Genomic DNA, 12,213 nt, shown 5'->3' on the forward strand with positions numbered 1-12,213 from the left:
CTTACAACACAGGCACAGCGCTGGCTGCACTCGCCCCCGCTAGCGGGTCAGGAGGCAGACTCTGCTAGTCCTTTCTTTAGATGTCGTTGGCTAGACCTAACTTTTAAAATCTAAATAATAAATTGACAGCTTGTGACACAAACATTCTTACAAAAGAATTCTTTTTTCATCAAGACAGGATCAGTACAATTCGAAGTTGTGAAAGTTTGAAAAAAGAAAAGCCCGGAAGCAGGGTCACGCAAGGGTCGTAGCAGACGACGGTTTATGCATATCACCGTTCCTCTCAACACTCAAAAGCCATCGCTAGAGTTCTTGTGAACCACAGCCGTTTGTTTCGTGCATAAAAACGTGCTATTGTAGATAAGCTCACATCGAGTCGCATTCAAATGACTAACTGACGACTACATTGTGAAAAAGGGAAACTGGATCACACGGGTTCACGATGGCTCAGGGGTAAGATAAACCACGCAAAAATAAATTCTTTGAAAATTGTTCGCTCTTTACGGAGGGCACCTAGGATGTTCTCAATCGGTGAGTGTTTAAATGAAAGGGTGTTTGTACTGTGTGTAAAAGCCTGACCGTATCTGTGATAGTTTACGGGTGGCTTACTGTGCCTTTAATAATGCTGTGTATAACTTTCACTATAAGGCAGTTGTCCACCTCCTGTAAAAGAGAGATCTACAGAAAAAGGGTAAAACCTTTTAAAAATGTTGATGGCATGTACCACTCAAGTCACTCTAGAGTCTAGTACTAGTAGTTATAGTCTAGTGCAAAACATTTGCTGAATAAGTTGCTTGTCCCTGTTAGTGTTACATTTTGTATCTTGTTTTCCTCAAAATTAACATTACATGAGATTGAGAGAGATTTCTACTTCTCTCTTCTCTAGTGTACAGTGCATACAACTGGTCTTCAGAAAGATAACATTTCCTGATTTCACATGACACACATTCTAGAACGTACGTAGAAAGGGGTACTACCGGTACAGCAAGGAGTGGCGTGGTAATGCCAAAATTCACAAGCAACCGCATTCATCAAAATACTCACTTTCTCTACGATCCCAAGCTCTCCTTTCTTCATTATGTCTCTTATAATCGTAGCTGCACGGTTGGACACCGACACAGAGGCCGCAAGAATGCGCATAAGTAATGGTGAAGTTGAAGCCGCCATTTTGGTAACACAGGTAAATTATACCACGCGCTAATGTCGTAAAACAATTTTTTGTTCTAAAATAATTGACTACCCATGAAAATCTATGGGAGAAAAAAGTTGCCAAACTGTTGCAATTTGATTTAAAAACAACAAGAAGTGTTTTAAGAAAGCATGTACTTTTCGACATCAAATCTATTAACAAAACTAGGCATGCGCAAGTGCTCGCTTCCGTTGTACACATGGAAGTTTTTGACACGATAGCTTTACGAGTCAACAGTTTGGGTTGTCCGCAGGTTTTGCGTATTTTGTGAAAATGTGGGGTCTGTTCAGCAGAGATCCAACGAAGGATTTTAACTATGACATTGGTGAAAAGATTGCTGGCCTTGAAGACAAGTCATTATGGACACTTCACAGCGGAAAGAAAAAGGTTTTAATTATTAATTTGTTTTGATGTTCGTTTCAAGTTTCGATTCGGTCTCGACTTTCTTTTTATCGATCAGTACCAAGATGTTCAATATGATAGCGCAAAATGGTTATGTTCTAATTTTGTTGATGTATAAAGAAAGTTGGGAATTATTCAAATATAAGAATAAGAAATTCAGCAATGATCCTTTAAAAGGACAGACTATAATTATAGATCAAGCAAGTCTTCTATAGTTCTATCTCTGTATCAGTGAAATCAAAAGTATTCTCCCTTAGGCGTATTGAACCAGTTACCTTGAAGTTGATGAGCTTTTGCTCGCATTTACAGGGGTCTGGCGATGCTGTCTCAGTCTTTGTCTTTGATGTGAAGTCAGCCAGTGAATCTCAGGTGAGGCAAAAAATGCAAAATTATTATACGTTATTTGCGTGTTTGACCAAAATATGACATTTTACACAGATCTCGACAGTCATTGTTCTCCGAGACCGCGCTAGCGGTCGAGGTGAACAATGACTGTCGAGATCTGTGTAAAATGTCATATTTTGGTCAAACACGCAAATAACATTTATGTATCGATCGAATTCCTTTCAGGTACTTATGACTTTGTTGTTGTTTTGACGATTGAACGAGCACACACACACATGCATGCAATCCACATGTATGCAATCAAACACATAAGCTTCATATTTGGGCGTTTCAGGTTGACCGAAACTTCAAAGGAACTACAAAACACACGTCATGTACTCACTTTGTTGTTGTTTTGACATTGAACAGCACACACACATGCAATCAAACACATGACGTTTTTTTTTTTTTAGTTCCTTTGAAGTTTCGGTCAACCTGAAAAGCCAAATTATAAAGTTTTGTCGGCCTCTGACGTCACATGACTCAAAGAAGGGAAATCCAATCTCCAATCGATACATAATACTTTAATAGTGTATGTTTATTGTTGAATTTAGTGTAGTAAATTTAAAGCTCACAATCCACTGCAGCCAGTGGCATTATTAAAACATATTTGATAGCCTACAAGTCACTTTTGTCAAAGAAAATTCTAGTGACATTTAATTGACGGTATGAGCTCCGAAATGGAGCATCATTTGTGTATTTGGTCAAGGAAATTATACCAGTGTTGCCTCAGAAAGTGGCATATGGCTGCCTAAATGGCGGGGTAAAAACGGTCATACATGTAAAAACCCACTCGTGCAAAAAAACAACTTGAGTGTACATGGGAGTTTCAGCCCATGAACGCAGAAGAAGAAGAAACCAGTGTTAATTGTTATATATATGTACTAGAATGAATACCCGCTTCGCCGGGTACCCGGCTTCGCCGGGAAGAAGTAGAGCCGGAGCCGGGTACCCGGCTTCGCCGAGAAGAAGTAGAGGAATACCCGGCTTCGCCGGGATGAAAGCGTTGTGGACTGTGAACTTCTAAAAATAGTAACGGGAATATGGATTGACGCCACACGAAGGAAGGGAGATAAACGCAAAACACTGGAGAAGATAAGGAAGAGTTACTGGGAATGGATCTGGGAAGATGAACAGAAAAACCAAAATCGGTTCAGCGCTGCGCGCTGAGAGCACGTGTTGAAATATCTCATCGACCAGGTTGTGTCTGGGGTGTACCTGAATATGGCCACCAAATTTGAAAGAGATCCATCGAGAACTTTGGCCGTGCATCGCGGACACACACACACACACACACACACACACACACACACACACACGCGCACACACACACACACACACACACACACACACACACACACACACACACACACACACACACACACACACACACAAGTCGTAAATATATATATAGATGTCCAAAATATTTGACATTTCACCAGACAGGTGTCAAAACAATGCATCTTTTCATGTCAAAATGTATGTGTTTATAGTGGCTGAAGACTGAGGCCTGAGAACAACACTAGGATTGTTCTTCGATCTCTTTGCTCTGTTTTATTTTTGTCTCTTCAAGTTCAAATAAAATCTAGGTTCTATAAACTCAATGAGTTGAGTTTTTAAAAAAAACTTGGTTTCAAACAGGTCCAAACTGCAAAAGGTGCTGTGAAAAGACTTAAGACACTTCGGCATCCCAACATCTTGACTTTTCTGGATGCTGTAGAGGTAAGTTTATTCATCTTATTAATATTAGATTGCAATACATGCATGTTTGTAGAACATTATTTTGAGGATGAGATCTTTTTCATTATTAATTTGCTAACTGCTACATGCACACTTGTAACTAGTATAATTATCATACAACTACTTTTACTAGTTCTTTTATTGTTTCTCCTTGTTGGAATGACTTAGATTTATCAAGTGGTTTCATGGATAAATGTTGTTCTTTCAATTTGTATATATATATATATGATATTATATATTTATACTTTCATTAGCAAGAAGTTAATGATTAATCATCATCTCGCATGCAGTCACTCCCTGTTTACTCCGTAATTTTAGGCAGCTAGCTATATGTACATTTTTACCTTTCCTAAAGTGTTTGCACTTGTATGACTGGTGTTTTTCAATTTTGTTGTTGTTTTGTTTGCAGACAGACAAAGTCATCTACTTTGCGACAGAACCTGTTGTTCCTTTGGAGACATATTTGCAAAACAATAGTGACAATCACAATGAAACTGCCATCTCATGGGGTTTGCATCAGATCTTGGTAAGTTCTTCTAATCCTTGATAAATCTTGGATTTTTTTTTAATCCTGGATAAGACTTCCCATATATATAGTTTTTTTCTGGCTAGTAGGTCAGATGAAGATGCTTTTTTTTTATTTTTATCAAATAAACACTTTGAAGAGAGAATCTGCTGAAGATGAACTTCCATTGTCCATTTATCCCACATAAAAGTTCTAACACTTGAAACATTTTGTTGCAAAGAGGTGATCTCTGCTTCAGAGCGATTTGTCTTCTGGTGATCAATTACACGTCAGATCTTATCTCTGCTAAAAAGTTAGTCAGATATGTAGGGCTATAGATTTTCTTGCAACCAGAATGTCAAAATAGATCTCTAAAATACTCAGCAAGGTTTATACTGTCGTTTATTTCTGCAAAGAAAGCATAAAAAAGCCAAGTATGTGATTTTCAATCAGATAGGTGTGTCCAGATGGGGTTTACTTTTAATTCTCATGAAAGCTCTGGCTTCTATTCCACTGAAACATTTTCAAAACTCAACTCTTGATCTCTCTTTCCAGAAAGGACTGGCATTCCTGGTGAACGACTGTAACCTGATTCACAACAATGTCTGCATGGCGTCCATCTTCGTGGATCCTGCCGGGGAGTGGAAGATCGGTGGTGTGGATTACATGTACCCAGCTCAGGGCGCTGACAGCATACCTCCCGTCAAAATTCTACCTGTCCTGCAGAAGTATGATCCACCGGAGAAGGCTGATGGTGCCAGGGTGATAGGAAATAAGTGGTGAGTGTTTCTGCCCCATTGTGTGACATTTTGTGCATTGTACAGTGGAGCCTGTGATGAAAGGACACCCTTTGAATAGCCGAAAGTGCAGTTAGCCTGCCATGACAGGTATATTTCAGTCAATATGATAAAGTGTCTGTAGGAGGTGTCCTTTCTTTGGAGGTGTTCTCTCATCACATCGCAGGTACAGTCAAAAACTGTCAATAACGACCACGCAACGGTCTTAATTCTTTGACAGAAGGTTGAATTATGTACAAATGTAGAATGAAACTCTCATTGGAGATCCTTTGGTGTTGTCATAATGGGAAAGTTTTACTGTACTCCTGTACTTTGTAAGTTATTAGGCAACAGAATACTGTATGTTATTTTATGGTCTTTGAAAAGTTAACAAATTGACCTGAAGAGTGTTAATCTGCTGTGAATGTGTTAATAGGGTTAATAACATAATTTCCTACACAATGCTGTTTACATATTTGTTTTGCAGGGCCTCTGACATGTGGGGTTTGGGCTGCTTGATATGGGAAGTGTTCAACGGCACTCTTCCCAGAACAGCGTCCCTTAAATCGTTGGGCAAGGTCAGTTGTTTGACTTGGATTTGCTGTTTTCATGTCAAATTTAAACGATTCCAAAAGCTGCAAACTGGAGAATAATACCAGGGGGCGCATTTAGCTGAATCTTACTAATCATATTACTCGAGTTTACACATACATGTATAAATTTATCCTGAAGAAACTTTGTATGTGTGCACTTAGTTGAATCTTATTTTTCCCTATCACTTCACTCAGACTTGAGTCAACACATAGTATTCAGGCGTGATCCCACATCAATTCTTATTCTTGAGTGCACATGTCTTGAGCAACAAAGGAAGGATAAAAGAAAACTGATTTTGATTTTAATGGTGTTCTGAGAGCTAGCTGACTAAGAGCCATCTGTTTTTGATGGTGTTTTGATAGCAATTAAAGTTTTCCTTTTATCTGTTTTGTAACATAACATTTGTATTTCACCTTGTGTGTTTCTTTCCAGATTCCCAAGATGTTGGTGCCAAAATACTGCGAGCTGGTGGGTGCTAATCCGAAATCTCGGCCCAACCCTGGGAACTTTCTGCAGGACTTGCGCAAAAAGGGCAGCTTCCTCAACAACCAATTTGTGGATACAATGCTGTTCTTGGAGGAAATCCAGGTAGTAGGACTGTTCTGATTTTACAAATGAGATTTTATTTTGTACCGTGCTGTTTTTGTTGTTGTAGTATTTTGAATGAAATGTGTGAAACAATTACTAATTGATGTGGTATGTAAGAAATGTTACCAGCTTAGACCATAAAGCAGATGGGTAAAAAACTGATGGAGTAACACTAACTGTATACAAATTTCTTGTGTTTTACATGATAGATCCTAATAATGAAAGAATCAGTCTTCTTCTGCATTCAGAAGTTGTTTTGAAACAAAAACGAAGCTGTTAATTTTTTTTCTTGGGAGTCTTGGTGATGATTTCTTTGTCTTGTTTTCAGATCAAGGAACAGTCAGAGAAAAACAAGTTTTTCACCAGCCTGACCCCCTCCCTCGACTCCTTTCCGCCCCAGATGTGTCGCAACAAGATCTTGCCCCAGCTGCTGAATGCCTTTGAGTATGGCAATGCTGGGTCTTCTGTTCTTGCTCCCATGTTCAAGGTCAGCATTTTTGCAATGGTGAAGTTGCTATGAGCTGTGCTTGAAATATCAGTCAATCTGTCTATTTTGTGTGAATTCTTTTCACCTCGGCTTCATTTTTTTGTCCAAGAAATGCTTTAGATTAATATAAAAAAAAGAAAAAAGTTTACTTTTGAGTGTAGCTGTTGTTCTCTTTGTTTTGTTAGAAGTAATGGATTATTTCAGTACTGCATTTCTGAGTTGCAGGAACGTATCTTTAGAAATGTCTCCAGAAATTGTAGTTTTATTCAGCGCTTTGAGCAGGGTTAAACCCTGGATACATGCGCTATATATAAATATTATGCATTATTATTATTATTATTATTCTGTGTTTTTTGTGTGTGTTTTTTTCAGATTGGAAAGTACCTCGACAGTGATGAATACCAGCGGAAGATAGTGCCGTGTGTGGTGAAATTGTTCTCCTCTCCAGATAGATCAACACGAGTCAATCTTTTGCAACAGGTAATTACAGACAGATAGAAGAACGAACCAAAGGGTACTTTAGTTAGAGAGATTCATGTGTTAATGATATACACAAAAGAGAGCTTGGACTCCATTTTATGAGAGCATAATTGTATGTATGTTCATAAGGATATTGAATTGAGAATACATATGTGATGCTGGGTTTACAAGTGTACACATGTGCTGAATATACAGACTTGTCTTTTTATTTGTGTGCTATCTGATAACTAAAGCAACAGAGGTAATGTTCATGCACATGGACACTGTTGTGTAGGTGGAGTTCTTTGTGGAGCATCTGACCCATGCAGTGGTCAATGACCAGATCTTTCCCAACATTGCCAGTGGCTTCATGGACACAAACCCTGTCGTCAGGGAATCAACCGTTAAAGTGAGTAGAGAGGCTGTTAGTGGTTGTGGGTGTGTGTGTTTGTGGGTGTGTGTGCTTTCTGCTGTACTTCTTTACATTAACTTAGTGTCTTTGGTATCGCCTGATGCTGCCCGACAAAAAAGTGGTTGTGTGTGTGGATGGGTGGGTGTGTGTGTGGGTGTGTGTGTGCATACATGTGCTTTCTGCTGACTATTCTTCTTTATATTAACTTAGTGTCTTTGGTATCGCATGATGCCGCCCGACAAAATAGTGTCCCCACTTGAAAGTTTAACTCCCATCCTGTATTCAGACATGGGACTGGTCCGATTTTTATCGGAATTCCGATATTTTCCTTAGCTCACAGACCATTCTTGAGATCGATGCAAATTCGTTGAGAAAAAAGGGGGGAGGGGGTGGTGGTATGAACCGTTCAGCTGAAGCTGTCTGCGTCTGAAGTCAGTGCATTCGCACCCAAGCACTCGCGTGAACCCATAGGTGGGGGTATGAACTGTTCAGCTGAAGCTGTCTGCGTCTGAAGTCAGTGCATTCGCACCCCAGCACTCGCGTGAACCCATAGGTGGGGGTATGAACTGTTCAGCTGAAGCTGTCTGCGTCTGAAGTCAGTGCATTCGCACCCCAGCACTCGCGTGAACCCATAGCAGTATCATGGGTCGCGTTTGATTGGCTGTCGATCTCCGACGATTATCGCCGGGGCTTAATTATTCACCGATGGCGGTTTGCGGGTTGTTTTGATTGGCTGCCGATCTCCAAACGCTGAAGGTGAAAAAGGTAGCATCATGGCGTCTGGATTCCGTATTGTTTTGTCGGCTGTGGAAGCTCTTACGATCGACGACCAAAGTGTGAAAAACAAGTGGAAAGCCAACTGGCTGTCAGAAGAAGTGACTGTCACTATCAACAAGAAAGAAAGGCGCCAGCTTATTGGCGACAGTATCGCCAAGATATCCATTCCCGGTCAGGCCGTGTGCACGTGGTGCGAGAACGGCCACTGCGTGGTGAAATACGGACTTGGTGTAGCATCTATGCATGGGGCAAGCTAGGAAAAGATAACTCTTGCTGCAAACCACGCCCACTCACAAATCCGGTCGGCGATTTGGCTTCGGACCCCAGGGTCAGGTTACGGCAAAGTACGTCGTTTTGAGTGGTTGGTTGTGGACGATACTGACCGGTACCACTAGCAGATACATAGGGCTAGAGGTGCATCGACATTTTTATCGCCAGGTCGCGAGAATTCTATAAAATAAATGCAAGCGAACTTTTGTCATTTTTTTCTTTTTGCGATAGGGCGAGTGCACCACCGAAATTAGTTGATGAGAACGTAGTCGGGTGTTTCATCTTTCATTAGCAACTGAAAAAATAAGGGGAAAGTTTTGTGTGTGTGTGATTGTTATAAATTACACTTTTGTTTAAAATGCTAAAACATATTATTCTTGTGGGTTTTATAGCTTTTTAAAAAGGCATGATCTCATTTTTTGCTATCAGGAGAGGCCCCAAAATGGCCTTTATAATTCTAACATTCATTTTCCGTCAGGGGGGCTTCGCACCCCTGAACCCCCTACCGGGGCGTTGCCCCTGGACCCCACCAGGGGCCTAAGCGGCCCCTGGACCCCGGCTTACTTTCCTACTTTTTGAACATTTGCTGGTCTCATGTCTGTGTATTGATACAATGATAGTTGTGTTGATAATCCTCTTGCTTTTAACATTTCTTGGTATGCATGAGCTGTGTAGAAAATACAGGATTTTGTGTGAGAGGGTATGGTTAAGTGTTGTTTTGATTATTTTGTATTTAACAAAACATAAAGTTGTCAACTGAGAAAGACGATTTTGTTTTTAGTAATGTTAACATTGTGATATTTTCCTTGCAGGCCATGCTGCATCTAGCTTCAAAACTGAACTACAAAAATCTCAATGAGGAACTCATGAAGCATTTTGCAAGGCTGCAATCCAAGGACGATCAGGTGATTACTGTTAATTTTGTTAACAAAGACGAACGACTGCTTCTATTCCATTCTTTAAAAAAAATTGGAGTGCTTAGGTGTTCATATTGCTTACCATTTAATTAAAAACATTTTAAGTGGTACTTGTATAAGTGTTCTGGTGTTTTGAGAGAATTTTGATGCACATGTTTGTTGCATCACAGCGCAAATAAGAATGTCCAGTGTCTTTAGTTTGTGTTTAAGCTAGTGTCACCCAGAAAGAAATGTACATTGATGCAACTTTTTTTTCATTCTCCAGGGGGGAATCAGAACAAACACAACAGTATGTCTTGGGAAAATTGCCTGCCATCTGAATCCAGCTGTGAGTATAAATGTGTTTTTGCTGTCCTGCTCAGAGCGCCAAATCTGGGCGGCTGTCAACTTGAAATGGAAAATTATGAATGTGGTTTTAATTAATTGATTAAGCTGAACATTCTCCCCATTTACTGTAGTACATGTGATGCGAACGCACTCTTGTGGTAAGCTAGAAGTGTCTGTTGATTACAATACATGTAGATACGCTTTCATAACAGGTATACTTTGGTTGAGTTAAGCGACTAGTTGACAGAAGGAGTCTTTTATACAGGTAGTCCTCTCTTTGAAGGGGCTCTATATCATTGTATTTTCAAAGAAACAGGAACCCTTTTGGGTTAGGCGCAAAACAGACTAGTCTTAAATTCTTTTTTAAATTCATGTCGAGTCAGACACTTTGTGTTCGGAAAATTGATGCATTCAGATGTTGTTTTTTTCTCCAGATTCGTCAGAAAATTTTGATATCAGCCTTCACAAGAGCACTGAAAGATCCCTTCCCTCCAGCTCGCCAGGCGGGCATTTTAGCAATGGCAGCAACACAGAACTTTTACCACATCGGTGAGATAGCCAATCGTCTCCTGCCATCGTTGTGTTGCATGACGAGAGACCCGGAGAAAATTGTTAGAGATCAGGTGAGAGGATTTTGATGCTACAAAACTGGCTTTTTGAGAACCTGAAAAAAATCACAGGTCTTTAAAGGGATGGAGTCTTAAATTGGGAGTAAATTGACACACCATTTATTAGATTTCACTGTGTGGTGGGTTCAAGTGCTAGTCTTTCGGATGAGACGAAAAACCGAGGTCCCTTCGTGTACACTACATTGGGGTGTGCACGTTAAAGATCCCACGATTGACAAAAGGGTCTTTCCTGGCAAAAATGTATAGGCATAGATAAAAAAATTTCCACCAAATACCCGTGTGACTTGGAATAATAGGCCGTGAAAAGTAAATATTCGCCATAATGGCTTGAGATTTACTGGCCGATGTGAATGCGTGATATATTGTGTAAAAAATTCCATCTCACACGGCAGAAATTAATATGTAAAGCGCTTAGAGAATGTCAAGCGCTATATAAATCTCCCGTATAAATAAATAAATAAATGTGTCCTTTATGATAAAAACACTTGGTAAGCAGTATAGTTCTTGAACTGGAAGAAATTAATTTTAAAAAGTTTTTAACTCTAAAAGACTGCCTTTTATTTGATTTTCTCTTCTGCTGTGGTTATATAAGCCTTGTCACTTGATAAGATTTTTATGATGATCATTCTGTTCGTAAATTTGGCACGAGTACACCAGTCATGGTTTTTTGACTCACATGCGAAGCAAAAGTGAGTCTATGTACTCACCCGAGTCGTCCGTCCGTCCGGACGTCCGGACGTCCGTCCGTCCGGAAAACTTTAACGTTGGATATTTCTTGGACACTATTCAGTCTATCAGTACCAAATTTGGCAAGATGGTGTATGATGACAAGGCCCCAAAAAACATACATAGCATCTTGACCTTGCTTCAAGGTCAAGGTCGCAGGGGCCATAAATGTTGCCTAAAAAACAGCTATTTTTCACATTTTTCCCATTTTCTCTGAAGTTTTTGAGATTGAATACCTCACCTATATATGATATATAGGGCAAAGTAAGCCCCATCTTTTGATACCAGTTTGGTTTACCTTGCTTCAAGGTCAAGGTCACAGGAGCTCTTCAAAGTTGGATTGTATACATATTTTGAAGTGACCTTAACCCTGAACTATGGAAGATGACTGTTTCAAACTTAAAAATTATGTGGGGCACATGTTATGCTTTCATCATGAGACACATTTGGTCACATATGATCAAGGTCAAGGTCACTTTGACCCTTATGAAATGTGACCAAAATAAGGTAGTGAACCACTAAAAGTGACCATATCTCATGGTAGAAAGAGCCAATAAGCACCATTGTACTTCCTATGTCTTGAATTAACAGCTTTGTGTTGCATGACCTTGGATGACCTTGACCTAGGGTCAAGGTCACATGTATTTTGGTAGGAAAAATGTGTAAAGCATGTGAGTCGTATGGGCTTTGCCCTTCTTGTTTCTCGTTTAATGAGTTTATCTTTGATAATCTTTTTTTTTTTTAATCAAAATCAAGTATGTTGATTTGCAGGCATTCAAAGCAATTCGGGGCTTCATAGACAAACTGGAAAAACTTTCAGAAGACCCAGATCTGCTGGAAGATATGGGTAAGTATAAGAACAAATCTGTCTTTTTTTTTTTTAAGCGCATGCAGCATTATTTATTATTTCCCATTTCTGGGAAATAATGGTCACTTTCTCCCAGTGAAAAGCTAGCAGCAACAAGAGTCGCCTTTCCCAGGTGGACGCATGTTTAGGTGTAATCAGCCATATGCACTTCTTGCAGAATGAC

At 39.8% G+C, this 12,213-nt stretch overlaps 2 protein-coding genes across 4 annotated transcripts in view; one reads left to right on the forward strand and one right to left on the reverse strand.

Moving 5' to 3' along the window:
* The window catches only part of LOC138953085 (3'(2'),5'-bisphosphate nucleotidase 1-like), a 23,324-nt gene extending 22,134 nt beyond the window's left edge, over positions 1–1,190 (reverse strand). For all 3 annotated transcript variants that reach the window (XM_070324863.1, XM_070324862.1, XM_070324860.1), the window contains exon 1: positions 1,045–1,190. In XM_070324863.1, coding sequence (XP_070180964.1) covers positions 1,045–1,167 — 123 coding nt within the window. In that variant the 5' untranslated portion in view covers positions 1,168–1,190. The remainder of the gene's footprint in view (positions 1–1,044) is intronic.
* A 198-nt stretch (positions 1,191–1,388) lies between these two features.
* The window catches only part of LOC138953087 (N-terminal kinase-like protein), a 33,576-nt gene continuing 22,751 nt past the window's right edge, over positions 1,389–12,213 (forward strand). The window contains exons 1-14 of the mRNA XM_070324866.1: positions 1,389–1,576; positions 1,901–1,960; positions 3,617–3,697; positions 4,125–4,241; positions 4,776–4,999; positions 5,484–5,574; positions 6,023–6,178; positions 6,507–6,665; positions 7,038–7,145; positions 7,420–7,533; positions 9,396–9,488; positions 9,766–9,828; positions 10,262–10,450; positions 11,954–12,029. Coding sequence (XP_070180967.1) covers positions 1,463–1,576; positions 1,901–1,960; positions 3,617–3,697; positions 4,125–4,241; positions 4,776–4,999; positions 5,484–5,574; positions 6,023–6,178; positions 6,507–6,665; positions 7,038–7,145; positions 7,420–7,533; positions 9,396–9,488; positions 9,766–9,828; positions 10,262–10,450; positions 11,954–12,029 — 1,645 coding nt within the window. The 5' untranslated portion in view covers positions 1,389–1,462. The remainder of the gene's footprint in view (positions 1,577–1,900; positions 1,961–3,616; positions 3,698–4,124; positions 4,242–4,775; positions 5,000–5,483; positions 5,575–6,022; positions 6,179–6,506; positions 6,666–7,037; positions 7,146–7,419; positions 7,534–9,395; positions 9,489–9,765; positions 9,829–10,261; positions 10,451–11,953; positions 12,030–12,213) is intronic.

Source organism: Littorina saxatilis, linkage group LG17, assembly GCF_037325665.1.
Source record: "Littorina saxatilis isolate snail1 linkage group LG17, US_GU_Lsax_2.0, whole genome shotgun sequence".
Classification (NCBI taxonomy): Eukaryota; Metazoa; Mollusca; class Gastropoda; order Littorinimorpha; family Littorinidae; genus Littorina; species Littorina saxatilis.